We start from the raw sequence: 16,930 nt of genomic DNA on the forward strand, positions 1-16,930 counted from the left end.
AATTCTGAATATGTCAAATGTGAGTCGTGAAACACGTCCGGGGAACTCATCCTTCTTCTTTTAGCATCTTTGATCGTCGCTGATGGTTTTAGGCTCTAATCTCATCTCATCTCTGCTGCTGTTAAAATGAGCTTCACATTTTATTTTAAAAATCTTCCCTGAATGTTTGGTTCTTTTGAGGAATAACTCTTTAAATACGTGAAGATGCCATCGGGACGTGTTGTGTCACTGGCTCCGTTTTTAAAATAAAAAGCGATATTTCTGAATTCTTACCTTGGTTTCCATTGAAAGGTGTTTAGAGAATGAGCTGCAACTCTGGTGAAGTCTCGTCTTTACGTGATGAAGATGAACTGGTCACATGACCACCTGCATCACTGAAATGCCACAGAAGTGTTTCTGTTCCACGTAGGAGATAAACTTTTATATCGATACGTCTGAAAACCTCCTGATAACAGCATGAAAAGGTTTTAGTGTTAGAGATGAAGGTTTTTATTGAGATATTTGGGTTTTGCTCTTTTCTGGAGGGAATGGAAACGCAGCACTAGAGGAGACCATGTCTTGCAGCCTTTTAGTCTTTGAGCCTTTGGTTCCTCTGAGCTCTGAACCAAACTACCGACGGAAGCTACAGGAGATTATGAGCAGATTAAATGGATTCTTCATCCAGCCTCTACTCCTTCTATCCAGGATCAGTTCACAGGAAACCAAGGAGCTCCTCGTTGGCGGAAGATGTTCGTCCAGTAACGAGTAAGACGTCCCAGAGGAGGACAGGGGAGGACGAAGGAGGAAGACGAAGGAGCTCTGATTTATTCTAATTAATGACAGAACTCTGTTGGTTTGAAGACGTTTGTCTGAAAGTGAAACCAGAGAGTTTCCTTCCAGCTGAGTGTTACTCAACTCATGTGCCTTGGTTGGTGGTGATGGTCGGCCTGAGGGGTGAGGAGGAGGGGGGAGGACGGGTGAGGATGAACATCAAGTTGGGGGGGGGGGCGGGGCACCACGGCTTGGAGCACGGTCCAATTAAATTTCCTCCCATGACCTCATCGCATTCTTCTCCGGACGAACGAACAAAGGACGCTTTGACTTCTGGACACGAGACGCGAGGCATGAACCAAGGCCTCGGCCTTCAGACCAGACCAGACCAGGCCAGGCCAGACCAGGCCAGACCAGACCAGGCCAGAACAGACCAGACCAGGCCAGACCAGACCAGACCAGGCCAGGCCAGGCCAGACCAGACCAGGTCCTGGTCCGGCCTCAGCTCCTGAGCAGTTCTACCTGGTATAAACAGGTCCTCTGAACCAGAGCAGCTGGAAGGTGGCCGGGAGGGTCCGCCCACAAACCGAATTGTTCTAAGACTCCGATGACCCAGTGGATTCAGGAGAGGCCTCCCTCAGTCCCACTGGTCCAGACCAACTCCTGAAGGAACATCTCAGTGTTATTATAAAACCTGGGTCATTTAGTGCAGGAAGGTTTTCACAAATACAACGAAGACTCCCAGGAGTTCATCAAACACTTTCTCAAACACTTACTCAGTAGTTTGACTCTGAAACACAGACTCTGAGATTAGTGTAGAGAAATGCATTGTGGGAAGCCGGCTGGTCCTCCTCCAACCAGTCCTCCATAAAACAGATCAGAACTCTGTCGGAAGTAGAGACCGACAAGAAGACATGAGGAACGTGTAAAAAACGTCTGGATAAGAACGAGAGCGTCGCTCAGAGGCGTCGAGTTAAAGGTCCGAGGTCACAATGACGTCAACTTCAACGTGGACTCGTTTCTTCAAGCAGAGACTACCAGGAGGGCTATGCTAACCATTAGCATGTCCAATTAGCATCTGCCCTAGAGTCTCAAAAACAACCGATGAGGAAACAAAGAAGAAGAAGGAGAAGAAGAAGAAGAAGGTGAAGAAGAAGAAGAAGGTGAAGAAGAAGAAGAACTCATCCTTGTCGTCTCTCAGGTGTTTTTTTCTGTCTCAGTCACATAAAGTGAAATTGTGTGTGTTTTGTGTGTTTTGTGTGTGTTTTGTGTGTGTTTTGTGTGTTATTAATGGAGATCTGTGTGATGACCTGGAGCCTGAGCTGAGCTCCTGGTCTCCTCCACTGAGCGCGCTCAGTTCACAGCAGGTGCTGAGGTCAGAGGTCGGCAGGCAGACGCCTCTCACAGATAAAAAATAAAACAAAAAAAAACTCTAGACTTTTGTTAAAAGCTGCAGAAGATGAGGAGGAGGAGGAGGAGGAGGAGGAATGTGTGAGAGTTTAACCCTCTCCTGGTGGTTCAGTTACACATTAATGTCGCGGTTAAAGTCCGACCAGCTGCATCACGCAGGAATGTACAGAACCATAAAGACGTGTTTGTTTAGCACACATGAACAAACCTGGGCAGCGTTAGCTAAGCCTCTTATCTTATCCACGCCCCACGTCCTTTATTAGTGTTTTCATGTGGGATGATTCATACAGGCTGGACCAGACTCCATGTAAAATATAGCTAATTTTAGAAAGAGTTTAAATGACCTGTATTCATTTTCTAGAAGGAATATTTCCCAGACTGCTGCTAACAATTAACTTCAGTATTAATGAACCTTCCTCCATCCACTGTGAAAACGCTTGTTGCAACGTGTTAAAATAATGTCTCAGTCCAATTCACATTCACTGTAACATGAGACGTAATGAATGTGGAGAAGCTGCTGCTGTCTGCCGCTGGTATCAACTCCATCTCTTCTTGTGTTTGATAAACAGCAGCACAGCGTGGGGGGGGGGGTGAATGGGCTGGAGGCCGAGGTGAGAAAACAGAGGGAGGTGGGTGTCGTGTGTCGGCTCCAGGTCTGTGTTGATAAAAAAAAAAAAAGAAAAGCTTGGGGTGATAACGAGGTCAGGCCTCCTCCGTCCTCAGGGATCTGATCACAAGCCTTAAAGAAGGGATGCGAACACACCCAGGACACATTCTGGAGACACATCTGGCCTCATTCCTCTCATAGTGTGAACACAGAGTCAGAAAAAAAAATAATTACTGCCCTAATCCGACTTCAACTGGACAAAACAACCACATGTAAACACGACTGATATCAGAGTTTATCTGACTGGAAATCCATTTTCTCCATCATGCATACGCCTTAGTAGGAGTTAAACTAGACAACACGTATGAACCCGGAACAAAAACAGAAGAAGAACTAATGAACAGAGTGAGTAGAAGAACCAGCTGAGCTCCAGGAAACTTTCATTTCTGGAAAGATGCTGATGTTAAGAATGAACGACTCCTGCTCATAATTACAGTTACGATACTTCGTTACTAACTTGGTTTTTAACAGAATGAGCTTGTGGACAAATTATGGCTGAAAAAGATTCCTTTGCTCAATACTTTTTCATTTGTTTAACGCTGCGTTTACTGCCTGTCAGACCGATGTATATTTTCTGATCCTTTTATGGTTTTTCCTGTATATGTTCGTACCTTATTCTGAGCTACTGTGACGAGGTCATTTCTTAAACGTGGGACGAATAAACATCGTCTTTAATCTTCCTTTGTCATCTCAGCTGATTTGAACTGTCACATCTGTCGTTTTTTTAACTGTCAGTCGTTACTTCCCGGTTATATGATCAACCAGAAAGGGGCCGTATTAACCCGCTGAAAAGACACATATTGCCACCTAGTGTGCAGGAGGAGGAGGACACGTTCCCGTCAGTTATTCCAGTTTCCAGATGTTTGATTCCTCTGAGGACGGAAGCTTCCAGGGTTCAGTCCTAATCTGAGCTCTGTCCCTAAAATACACAGCGACCGTCTGGTCCTGGTTCTGAAACGACAGCAGCATCGTGTTGATCAGAACCAACTCATCGGCCGAGTTTCAGTCTGGTTCCTGAATCTGGATCAAGTCTCCAACCATGTGTCCCTGGTTCTGGTCCAGTGGTAGGTAGAGATCCATCAGAGGCAGCAGCTGATACAGTGTTGTACTGACCACATGGTGGCGCTGCAGCTGATTGACACACAGACTGAGACCAGATCTCAGGTAATGGAGACACATTTAAATGAAGTAAGTAAGAGCAGGTAAAGAGGGGCCGGGTGTTGGTGGAGGTCTGAACGTCTCGTTTCTTTCCCCGAGGCTCCGATGACTCCACATGAGCTTCAGTTAATTACTTTTAATTTGGCTGCAGAATAAATGAGGAGATAAACCTGGATGGCGTCTTTGATCAGCTCACACCTGCAGGATCTGAGGTTTTCATTGGGAGCAGATGAGCCGATAGGAGCCGTTCATTCATTCCCTCCTCAGCCTGTTTACGTCTGAGACCTCGTCGACTGATGTGGCTTCGCATCCGTCTCAGGGATTTCCTCATGTTTTCTTTTCCCTCTTCACGGACGGGACACGATGTTCCTGAGTTCTGACGTTTAATCCCGCGGAGCAGAGAGTGTTTCCTTCGTGTTACTACTATTATTACTATTACTACTACTACTACTACTATTACTTCTATTACTACTATTGCTACTGTTACTGCTGCTGATTCTTCCTCTAGTAATTAGCAGCAGGCTGTAGAGGATGATTCTGTGAGTGTGGGCAGCTGTGGGGTCATTGTGTTTTTTAGTGTGTTGGGGGGGTGGGGTGGTGGGGGGGGGTCCTGCCGGGACTCTTTGTCTCTTTGTGTCTTTGTCTGCGGTAACGAGTGCTGGTCCCGTTTGTTCCTGACGTCCCGGTGAGGCGACACCTCCAGGCGGGGCGGCTTCTTCCTTGGTGGTCTCTGCTCTTAAACCTTCACCAAACACTGATGTTTGGAGACCGGGGGGGAGGAGGAGGGGGGAGGAGGGGGGAGGAGGGGGGAGGAGGGGGGAAGAGGCGCCTCAGCCTCACATCAGATCACAGCTCTGATGTTGGGACATTTCTGGCTTTGAGGTGGAACTCCTGGATGTCCCTGAATGTCTCCAGGTGTGATTTCTAACCTAATGATTCTGCTTCTTATTATTTTGCGCTTTGAGGCGTTCGGACGTCGTCGTATCTGTAGGAAACTCAAACCTCTTACTCCACATGATCAGACCTCCACCTATAAAACCAAACCATCAGTTCATCTCCAGTTAAAGGTCGATAAACGGTTTCATTTAGGACCAAATTACAACTTAAACCGTCGGAGGTTTAATTAAATGTGTGAACAGAGGCCGGGATGAATAAATGAACGGATGATGACAGGACTCCTCCACACACACATTAAATACTATCATTGACTCCCACCTTCACCCCTTCCTGCCCTCCCTCCCCCTCAAACACTTAATTGGAAATCCCCCGGCCAACACACACCCCCCTCCATAAAACACACACACTGTTAATGTGTCCTATAGAAGAGTGGGGGGGTGAAGAGTCTGATGATGTTATGACAGAGTTGGTCTCACCTGGTCTTAATTAACCAATTCATTAATTAAATGTGTCTCCATCTCAGTCTGAGTGTGAATCAGCTGCAGCGCCACCATGTGGTCAGTAGAATATTGTCTCTGATGGATCTCTACCTACCACTGGACCAGAACCAGGGACACATGGAAGGAAGGAAGGAAGGAGGGAAGGAGGGAAGGAGGGAAGGAGGGAAGGGCTTCTAGAGATCTACTGACCGACTGTTCCATTACAAAGCATGAGGCTGTTGTACCTAATGATTTGTCCAGGGCGTGTTTGAAACTGTCAACTTGTTGCAAACATTTCAGATTAAGTCTGTTGTGTTTCATGTTTGTTTTCTGCTGATTCAAACTTTAGGCCACGCCCATCCACTGCAACACCTGTGGTGAAGTCACAGGTGGGGGCGTGGCCTAAAGCAGAGTTTCTGTACCCGTTGTTCAGTTTCAGCCTTTAAATGTCTAAAAATTAAAAGTAAAAATACGTTTTTTTAAGATGAGCTGCAGTTGGAGCCTCCTCCTCCTCCTCCTCCTCCTCGTCGTCCTCCTCCATCAGCTGTGAAATTCCTCCTCTCAGGTGGAGAAGACGAACAAAGGTGTGACGATCACGTTTCAGACCCGTAATCATGTGTTTACCCTGAACGAGTCACTTTTTACTCCCAGGCACCAGGGCTAAAATTACCCTGCATGCATCTGCTTGTCCCTGTAATGCATCTCCACACCGTCTATAATAATAGAACACCACCCCCACCGCTCTCTCTGCTCTCCCTGGGGCGCTGATTCACTTCCTGGGCAAATGACAGAGTCTGAGGACCACAGAACCCCCCCTCCCACCAAAGCCCGAAGATTCATTCAGCTCTGTCTCCTCGGACGTCACAAGCTTCTTCTTTTCCTTTTTCCCCGTCCAGATGAATTCCCACAGAGAGACTCTTCCCACAGGAGAGGAAACATTTGGTTATGTCAGTTTACAGTCGGGTCAGAGGTCAGAGGTCAGAGCTACGCCTGGGCCGACTGGACCAGAGTCCATGCAGGAAAAACACAATTTAAGATGCCTCAGAGTTAATGTTCCTCTGAAAAAAACCTGCTGCTTTTCTTCACATTTGAACCCAGTGAAGCGTCTGCAGCAGAACGACTGTGAACGTGTCTGAGTTTGTCCAAGTAGCGTTAGCGTTAGCACCAGCTGATCCGGTAGTGACAGGCAGCAGATCCAACCCATAAAGACTGAAGACGCTAAACAGCACGTTGGTCCTCTCCATGGGACATTTGAGGACAAAGACACCAAGAGGGACCAGTGGAGACACATAAAGTATCATCACACTCTGCAGGAAGGAGTTTTCTTTCCAGCTTCAAACAGCACATGAACCAAGCCAAGCATACGTTAGCCGGGGATTCTGCTAGCACTTGGGCTAACGCGGCTAACAGCTGGAGACAAACCAAGACAAACCAAGACAAAGAGTGCAGATATATTCCCTTCTTTCTGGAGTCAGGTATAACAATATTTAATCGAGATTAATCGAAATTAATCCACAGCAGCCCTGATATTAATCTGATTAAAAATGAGTTTGACATAGAATAAACTAAACATTTATCATGGGAGAATGTTTAAAGATCAACCAACCAGCCTGAGCTCTTTAAAACAACGAATCAGTTATTTTAACCAGAGACCGAGGACTCACTTGGAGGTTCAACCACAAACCAACCTCCCCGGGGCTGTGCTACATTTAATGACAGTGGGACATTTTCCAGACTCATAATAAACTGAATTCCTGTCGTTGTTTTGTGAACATGGTGATGTTTTCATTTCAATATTCAGGAAACCAGAGGAGGCTGCTCTGATGCACCACGCCGGGAGGTTCTGCAATAATGAAAACCTAAAAGTCTCAAACTATCCTGGAAGCAGCTGCAGGTTCAGACTGTGACCAGATAAGAGGACGGAGCTGATCTCCACGTCCAATCTGTTTAGTCTGAGCCATCATTCACTTCTCTAATCTGACGGCGGGAGGAAGGTTCCCAGGAGCGTCTGTTCTCCAGGTTTTTAAATAAATAAATGGAAGAGCGTCGCTTCTGGAGCTCAGGATGTTTTTATTTTAAGTCTACCGATAAAAAAAAAAAAGACTTTAAATATACTCCAGCTACTTTTAAAATATCCCAGCCTGACGCTGCGTTTAATGACCTCCAGGAATCAACGTTTGTCCCTCTCACATGTTCAGACTGTCCTTCAACAGAACACGTCTTTGTTCTGCTTCCTGTTTCTGAGTAACACTACATCTCTGAAGGTTCGGGTCTCTGAGGAGTCTGGAAAGTGTCCACCTATCGTCTCCTCGGTTTGGACGTCCTGGACACTGCTGCTGCAGATTTACAGACTGACAGGAAGCAGCTGCAGGAGGAAACGTTGGGTTCAATGTACAGAAATGTGCAGCTCCAGTAAACTGCTGGTGGAAAGTATCATGGATGAGGCTGTAATTACAGTCGTAAAGAGCAGAGCTACAACATCCTGAGACTTTATCTTCTCAGGGTCGATCCAGATGTCGGCAGGAATTTAATGACAACCTGCCGCAGAGGAAAGAATAAGAAATAAAGCCAGCGGGGATGAGACGGGGAGGGGGGGCGTCAACCACTCATTCACACATGGAAGAGGAAAGTTTCTTCATTTTTACCAGAGGCTAAATAAAGATGGACGCCAGGAGACGCGAGGCTCTAAAATCTGGTGTGTTCAAGTCCCATCAGTTCATCGAGGACTCAGGAGGTAACTCGTGTCCATTTGGTAAAATCCAACCACCTGACTGCAGACAGGACCACGTGGACCTCAGGACCAAGCTCAGAACCTGACAGAAACCCAAGCGGCCATCTTGTCCAGATCATTAGTGACCAGGGGGGTGGGGCCAGGCCGTTGAGACTCTGCCTCCTGCCTCATCCTTAGCTTGATTGAGCTCAGCCGACGGCATCTTGTTCCTTTCTGCTTTCTGTTTTCGTTTCTGTTTTCGCTTTCTGTTTGTTGGCCTCTGAAGTCTAAATCCTACAACACCCATGAGCCTCGGCTGCTGAGGAGCAGCTCTGCACATGAAGGAAACTGCTACTGATGCTACTAACTGTGACATTTCTGGTCCAGACGAGGCCGACAAAGATATTTGTGGCAGAAATGCACTCTGGGAGTCGCAGTAGCAGGATGATCAGATAAAAAGACCAATAAATAAATCAAAGTGAGGATTAAATTAGCAACCAACACCAACTCCGCTGCAACTGAGTCCAACATGGCCGCCACAGGCCGAGGGACAGGACGGGACAAGTCGCGGAGGTCCAGCCATGACCCTGAACACACCACAGGCCTTTTAATTAGCACACAGCACCAAGAATGTGGAGTGTTGTGGTTCAAAGGAGGACGTGATGAGAGAACAAACAGGGAGAAGAAAAGGACGCTGGGGGTGATGGCAGGTAAATAAAGAGCCTGCAGCAGATGCAGCGACACACAGGCCGACAAGTGACGCTGATTCAGATCAAAAGAGACAAAAGAGAAGCCTTCATAAACCTGTCGCAGGTGTAGAGCTTCAGGACCAGGTTCTCCAAACATATTCCTCGACAGCAGGAAGTCGACCTCACAACAACATGGCTGCCTGAAGTCCGGGGACTTTCATTTAAATCTCCTCCGTCTCCTTCATCCTCCGGTGATAAATCTTAGATCCACATCAGGACAGAAGCTCCAGCTCCGAGAGCAGCGTCAGGATTTTAAAAAGGCAAGAAGAGCAAAGACACGTGAAAGATGAAGAAGATGGAGGAGACGCCTCAAACCTCTGGAACCAATGAGGACGTCGGGAGTTTAAATATGTCTGAACAGATCAGAGGATTCTAGGAGCAGAAGCTCCAGAAATATTTTTTATCTGATCTGACTGAAAGAAAACTCATCTCCCAGTCTTTTCATGACTGGATATTTTTTGTAATAATCTTATGATCAGCTCCTCTGGAATTTAACCACAAGGATTTTATTTACAGGAGCCTCTGATTGAAGCATCAAAATGTCTGGATGGAAATCAAATCTAAACCCCGAAGCGTTTCAGGTTTGTGTAAAGTGGAGTCTCCTCCTGCCTCTGATCTCCTGATGGGATGGGGGGGTTGAATTCCTGGGATGGTTCAGACTTGAAGGTGACCAATGAGGAAGTGTGATCTGAAGCTGCAGGTTTGTTCCAGGTGAATCGAAGCTTCGCTTTCAGACACAGTGAGACGTCGCCTCGGGCTCAAGGCTTTTATGACTCGCACAGATCAGCTGATGATGATTCACACAAACATTTACACTATTTACTCAGGACGACTACTTTGACCCTAAAGAAGCTGCAGGACACTCATTAACAGAATCTACAGAGAATAAAGATTTGAGCCTCAGCTTTATTCCAGATATTAGAGCTACTCAACCAGAAACACAACCTGAACACGTCTGCTGTTTGCAGAAGGGAGGAGCCACTGGTGTTAAACGAATGCTAAACGCTAAGATTTAAGAACTTTAATTGCCATTGCACGCAAGTTACAACAAAATTTAGTTTGGCAGCTGCCTCTGGAAACAGCTCGAGGTCAGGTGTTTATAGATAATAAAGTCTCTGTGTCATCTACAATATAAATACACTGGAGTATTTCAGCCATGAAACCAGCACTGCTGCCTGGACCTGGGGTAATACTGGCATAGACAGCCATCATAGGTCACTCTGGAGTTTGGTCCAGACCAAAACCTGCTTAGCAACAACGAGCTACAGACGCTAAGCTAGCCTAGAACCAGAGGCTTCAGGACCACGGCTGGTAGAGGAAGTGAAGCTCAGATGTTTACGCTGATTTATTTACTTTTAATTCTCCAGATCTGAGAGTTTCTGTGATAAACTTTAACTTTCTTTAACGCCTCCTATAGTCTGCGAGGAAACCGAACAAACCGACGAATGTTCGCAGCGTGAGAAAATCCTCCTTCACCCTGAGCAGGAATGTTTCCTCTCTATCTTATCTGACTCCAGAGTAAACCTCAGCAGAGGAGGAGTCACCTTGACCTGCAGACGGATCCGCGCGGTAGCGACCGTTAGCTCCAAGGTCGCAGAGACATCTGTGGGGGGGCCTGAACGGCTCGCGCTAATCTCTGCTTCCTTACAACTACACGCCTCCTTCAGCTGTTTAAGGCGGCTAACATCAGGAGCTGGAGGATCATCTCTAAAAGCTGCCGCCATCTTTAAAAACCTGCAGCTGCAAAACACCCATAGTCATTTCCTCCAGACGTAACCTTCCTTCACCAAACATCTGGGACTCGCCAACGTTGCTCCACTGTAATAATCCATATTTAGAATTTAAATAGTTCAAAGTTCGCCCTAGAAGCTAACAGACATCCCACCATTTCACTTCATGCTAATTCAGTTAGCATGCGTCTATGACCGTTTACATTCAGTGAATGTGCAGCTTGGCAGTTTGCAGACTTTTCCCCAGATGACAAGTTCCAGCTCAACACAACAGACCTGAAAAACGGCTTAAACCAACAAAAACAAGGCTTCATCTGATTGGCTTGAACACAAGCTAACGTGACTATTTGTTTGCCGTGTGGAGTCCCGCTGAGCGGTGAAAAGAGATTTCATTTGTACAAGATTATCTGAGCTATCAAAGACTTTACAATAGTTCATCCCACTGGAGAAAGAACATTAAACATAATGATTAGCGTCTATTTAATTTCCCTTGACCTCATCTTTAAAGTCGTGTCACTGAAACTGACGCAGGGATCTGGTTTCACTGTGATATCTGTTAAATAATGAAAGGCTCGTCCAGGATTAATGGAAGAAACGAGCGCGCTGTCTTTGAACGTGTCTTAACGTGAGCGTCACGTGGAAACAGCTGGAGCGTCTCGTGTCTCTGGAGCTCGCTTCAGTTCCTCCTGCAGCTCTTTGAAGTCTCCAACATCCCTGAATTCCTCCTCAGATAAAAACACCACCACGATTTTTAAAAAATCGCAGCCGAGCCCTCGAACGCGTCGGTAGCGCTGGGCCTCGGCTCTCAGCTAAGCTGCGAGGCGTTCAGGGTCGGATTATTTTCAGGGGAATTGTAAGGGTCTCTCTCATCAGCTGCAATGAGCTGGCCGTGGTTTCCAGAGCCGCGGTCCAGCTGTGCAGCTCTCATACTCGCCCACCATCCCGGGTTCCCACGCTGAGCTCATTCCTGAGACACAAAACAATGAGCCCCAACCAGATGACTCCCCCTCCCTCCCTCCTTCTTCCCCTCAATACTCTCTCAGATTGGTATAATTTGCAACAGCTGGCCACTCCAGAGGAGAAAAAAAACTTTTGACGGCGGTTTGGGAAACAGGCTTTCCCACACTGCACCGCTAACACTGCTGCAGGACGTCTGACAGGTCGACTACTGCGACTCTGAGCCGAGTTCAGCCGAGGTTCATCATCACAGCAACGGATCCCAAACAGAGTCAGAGGTAAAAAAGATGAAGATCGGGCCTCGAAGTTCAGTAAAAAACACAAGATTAAATGAGATTATATGGATCGAGATAAGAGTTGAGTTCGTCAATTTGCAGACGACACATTATTAAATCATGTCTGTTCATCAACGATCACATGACAAACTCTAAACTACACAAGTGGCAATATGCTAAGATTTCTGCCAGAGTTATCACGGCCACGGGATCTGAGAACAGCTGGGAATCCAAGGCTGGTGGAGGAAGTGAAGCTCAGAGACACCACGGAGATGTTTACGCTGATTTATTTAGTTTAAATCGTCCAGATCTGAGAGTTTCTGTGATAAGAGACAATGAACTTTAACTTTCTTTAACGTCTCAGAGGACGAGATGTTCGACCGTCAACTTTAGATTTATTGACATGTGACTGGATCTAAGTTTTTCCCCCAACTGACAACAAACTCTGAGTTACAGCCGTGGCAGTGTGCCTCTGTTCTTTCTCTGATGTTAGCAGAGTTGTATTTGAGTCTTAATTCAGACTTTTCTCTGTCAGGTCATTAAAGTGTTAACTAGACTCCAGAGTCACCTCTGATCTGAGTAATAAGACCAAACAGCAGCAGCTTCGTACTGTTTCCTGTTTGCTGGTTCTTTCTCAAACACTCTGGATGAACTCCAAGCCTCCAGCCTCCAGGGGCCTTTTCTTTTTTTCCTGATTTTTTCTCTGGACACTCGAGGGAACCCCCTCCCCAATCAACCCCCCCACCCCCCTCCAGACATGTTCAGAGCTCTTCACAGTAGAGGAATGTGGAGAGTTTGGAGCAGCTTTTCTATACAATAATTCATTGTGTAAGGAGCAGAAATGTGAGTACACACTGCTGCACATCAACACCGACAAAAGACGAAGAAATGTGGGCAACTCATCCTGCACTTGGGGGCGTGTTCTCATTTTGGGTCCAATAAAAGACTCCGAGTGCAAAATGTGCATTTCCAAGAATCAGCTGAATGACTGGCGTTAATGATGCGGGACGTGTCGACTCTGGATCGGTCGTTAACGCTGGAATAAAATCAGAACATTGTTTGTTGGGTGTCGTCCAGACTTCACTCTAAATGTGGGCAAACTGTTCAGGCTGATGGCAGTTGCAGCCTTTGGGGGGTTTCGGGGGGTGACGCTGTGCGGGTTAAATCCTGATAAATGGAGGCAGCTCCTCTCCGTCCATCTGCAGGTTCTCTCTTCGTGGGTCTTTCATGTCGCCCTCGGCCTCCACTCCGCAGAGACGAGTCAGGACACGTCGGCCTTCCTGCTGCAGACTCACTTCAAAGAGTCCGAAACAAACAGACGCCGCGAGATCTGAGCTCCACAAAGTCTTCAGCTACTCTGAGATCAAACCCCGTCCAGAACTTTAACGTGAACTGGTCTCGATCAGCCCTGAGACAAACAACAACCAACAGAACCTGTAGACAAATGTGTCGTCTGCAAACTGACGAACTCAACTCTTATCTCGATCCATTAAAGGGTCTTAATCTTATTTTTTACTGAAGTTCGAGGCCTGATTTTCGGTTCTTTAGAGACGTGTGGACAGAACAGTAATTATTTAAACATCTTCAACCTTAACACCAAAGAACAGCAGCAGATTCTCACGTCTTAGAAGCCCAAGAATCGACAATAACAATTGCACAAAAACAGACAAACAGACAAAAAGTAAAAGACAAATCTGAAAGACAAAACCAAACGTCTTCATCTTCTAGTCCACAGGTGTCAACGTGGCCCAACAAGGTCTAATCTGGCCCTGAAGACAGAACATTCTCACTGAAACTAACTTCTATCCCCAGAGAAGTGGACAGAACCCAACCCTTGTTGGTTCAGAACCATGAACAGCTGGTTGTTGACTTGAGGAGATGATCTAGATTTGCATTAAGTCCTAATTTAATTTCTTCATATTCAGTCATTTCACTAGTTCATCCTAGTTTTGATTTACTCGTGACCTCGATGTGTCCGGGGGGGGTTGTTCACGCCGGAATTCAGAGCCGGCCACTTGTGTTCACGTTGCCCAGGACGGATATTAAAGGCCAGAATATTCAGAGGCGTCTAAACAGGAACCAGGTCGACAGGAAACAACCTCTTCAAACTGCAAACATGAAACTCAAGAAGCTTCTTAAAACATTCAACAACTTCCTGAGGGGAGGAATCCCATCATCATGACTATAGAGGACACATCCTGCAGAGCGACGCCACCAGGACGTCTTCTGAGTGTGTGTGAGCTGCATGAATAGAGTTTACATGGAGGTGATCTGACGCTGAGCTCTTATCACGAAGCAAACGCCCGGAGCGCCCGGCACCCTACGTGTAATTAACTGGATCTCCATGTGAAGCGAGGCTGCAGCTCTAATCAGAGCTCAGCACCTGAGGCCACGGAGACGGCGGCTCAGCTCCAACCAGCAGCGTGACTGAACCCCTCAGGAATGTGGAGCACCGTTAAAAACAGTGGAGCTGCTGCTGGGAGGCCTCCGGCTGCAGAAATAGGCAGCAGGTATTTTTAAAAGTTCCAATCGGAGCACCGGAAAAACCGAGAGGAGCTTCATGGCCTTTCACTGAACGGACACAACCGAGAGACTTTCACACCAAACTCCATTCAAAAATCCACAAATTTAAGCAAATAGTGACTTTATCAAATATTCTTAACTCTTCATGCAGGTGATTTTTTGAGACGTCATTCGTTTTGTTTCTGTTTGTGAAGGATTTTATCAAAACAGCTGATTCATTATCAGAAATATTGACAGATTGACGGGAACCATTAGAAACTTTTATCCATATGATAATATTTAAGCTCCAGATAAAAGGCTGGACGGGGTTTTCTATAAAAAAACATTTCTTGGGGAAGTGGTTCTAATGTTTTTGGATTAATCAGATCATTTCGTTGGTCTTCCAGCACCAGGCACATTCAGTTTTAGTCTCGTCTAAAGTTCTTGGTTGTAGACATCAGTTATCTGGGTAAGAATGTGAGAGCAGCTGTCCTCAGTGGACACCTCTGTGTCCTCCCCCCCCATCGAACAACTGAGTCCACAGTCGGGTGGTGGTGCATTTAGGGCCTGATAGCTTCACACCTCAGAGTGTTAGAGAAGGAAAAGCAGAGCACAACGAGAACGTGACGGAGGCTCAGCAGAAACTGAACCTGGTCCTGTTACAACCCCCACAAGAAGAACTCACTCAACCCCCAACAATGAAAACTATGTCCCCCAACCACTCAGGGTTCCCACAGGCTCCATCATCCCCGCTTAGAAATATGCAATAATAATAATAATATTAACAGCAAAGAGCCACTTTACATCACGTTCTCTCCCCACAAACACAAGTTTCACCAAACTCAAGAGACAAATCCACAAATTAAAACTTGCAGCAGAGATTTTTCTTACACAACTTTTAATCTTCTTAAACACAAACCACCAGATGTTGACTCCACTTTGAGCTGTGGACCAGGACCCTGGTTGCAGCTGCAGACTCGCAGCGCACAGCAGCGAATTAGACGGAGGATTTTATTAAGGGAGGGGGTCATGAGGGTTTTGGGTGTGAGCAGAATTAAAGTGTCGTCTCGTATGATTTGTTATCGTGTGTATTTGAGGTGTTTGGTGCCGCTGTGTTTTTTTTTAATGGGTGCGTAAATTGTGTGTTTGGTGAGGGGGGCTCGGCGCGGGGCAGGAGCCGTGTCCGGGTCCCGGGAGCGGGTCTTACCGAGGTGCAGGGTGAGGTTGATGGAGTTCGGGTACTGGATGCCGGCCAGCATGGTCTGGCTCTGCCACCAGGTGGTCTCCTGCTGGTTGTTGTAGTCGGTCAGGTACACGGCGCTGTGGTGGTTCTGGGGGTCGCGGGCGTCGCAGATGTGGCAGGACTTGGTGACCCCGGTGGCGCCGGTCTGGACGCAGTACTCCTCGGGCGGAGAGCCGCAGGTGTTGGTGGCCACCACCGTCACGTTGAACGCGGCGTTGACGAACTCGGGCATGCACCGCTGCGCTCGGCCCTGCTCGTCCGAACACTCGTCCATGGCAGCGCGGACGCACAGCGCCGCCACCCAGCTCAGAGCCACCAGAGCCCGGATCATTTTCTCTGTGTCAGCCCCGAACTGCGACTCCGACTCCGACTCTCCCTCAGCGCCTCAAAACTTCTGCGGCAACTTTTCCGACGGATTCCCGAGCCGAGCGTGCGGTGGACCATGCGGGGTCAGGGAGGGGGTGCGTGAGTCGAGTCCAGGCCGAGTCCGCGGCTCGTGTCCCGGCTGTGCCGCTGCTGCTGTGAGGGGGTCTGGTCTGGTCTGGTCTGGTCTGGTCTGCGCTCGGGCCTCAGCTCTTTGTGTCCGCCGCCATGCAACAAACTCCAGCAGGAAGAGACGGGGGTCCGGACTACACCAGGACTACAGCAGGACTACACCCAGAACGCTACTGCGCAGCTCTGAGGCGCAGGAGACGCTCCGCCACTTCCGCGTCACAGACCCCGAGAAAAGTCCCCGAATCACGGCGACACCGGTTCAGTCTCCCCGGGAGAGAAGACAGGAGACAGGGGACAGGAGACAGGAGACAGGAGACAGGACAGCATCATCTCCACTGTTCATTCTTACAAAATAAACTTTTTTTCATATTTTATTTGAATCCAAAACGCGTTAAAAAGTGAACTGGACCTGTAGAACATGACCTGGACGAGTTCTCCTGAGAACCTGCACTGACTTCAGTTTATTTTAAAAGTTTAAAATAAATTGTTAAAAGTTTAAAAGTACAAATGAAAACACACACAAAATAGTTCTCATTCATTTCTCAATAGAAAAATTCAGCATTTTATTGGAGTAACAAGTTTATGATGCGCCTGTTTGTGGCTGACACGTTTTTAATCCTTTCTTTCTTTTATATATATATATATATATATATATATATATATATATATATATATTATATATATTATATATATATATACATAGACACACACACACACACACACACACACACACACACACACACTTAATTAAGAAATACAATGCAACAACTGCTGTGATCACAGCCAGATGGTTCCACAAGTTACACAAAAACATTTTGGAAGAGCTCGTGGATCCAGAGTCTCCGTCATGTCAGAGAATCGTCTCATAGTTTTAATTCATCAAATATGAAGAGAAGCGGTTTGATGTT

At 46.9% G+C, this 16,930-nt stretch overlaps 1 protein-coding gene across 1 annotated transcript in view; it reads right to left on the bottom strand.

The window, feature by feature from the left end:
• lamc1 (laminin, gamma 1) overlaps nt 1-16,305 on the bottom strand; it is a 40,172-nt gene extending 23,867 nt beyond the window's left edge. The window contains exon 1 of the mRNA XM_047589783.1: nt 15,492-16,305. Coding sequence (XP_047445739.1) covers nt 15,492-15,858 — 367 coding nt within the window. The 5' untranslated portion in view covers nt 15,859-16,305. The remainder of the gene's footprint in view (nt 1-15,491) is intronic.
• Nucleotides 16,306-16,930: the final 625 nt, after the last annotated feature.

The sequence above is a fragment of the Mugil cephalus genome, chromosome 7 (assembly GCF_022458985.1).
Source record: "Mugil cephalus isolate CIBA_MC_2020 chromosome 7, CIBA_Mcephalus_1.1, whole genome shotgun sequence".
Lineage (NCBI taxonomy): Eukaryota > Metazoa > Chordata > Actinopteri > Mugiliformes > Mugilidae > Mugil > Mugil cephalus.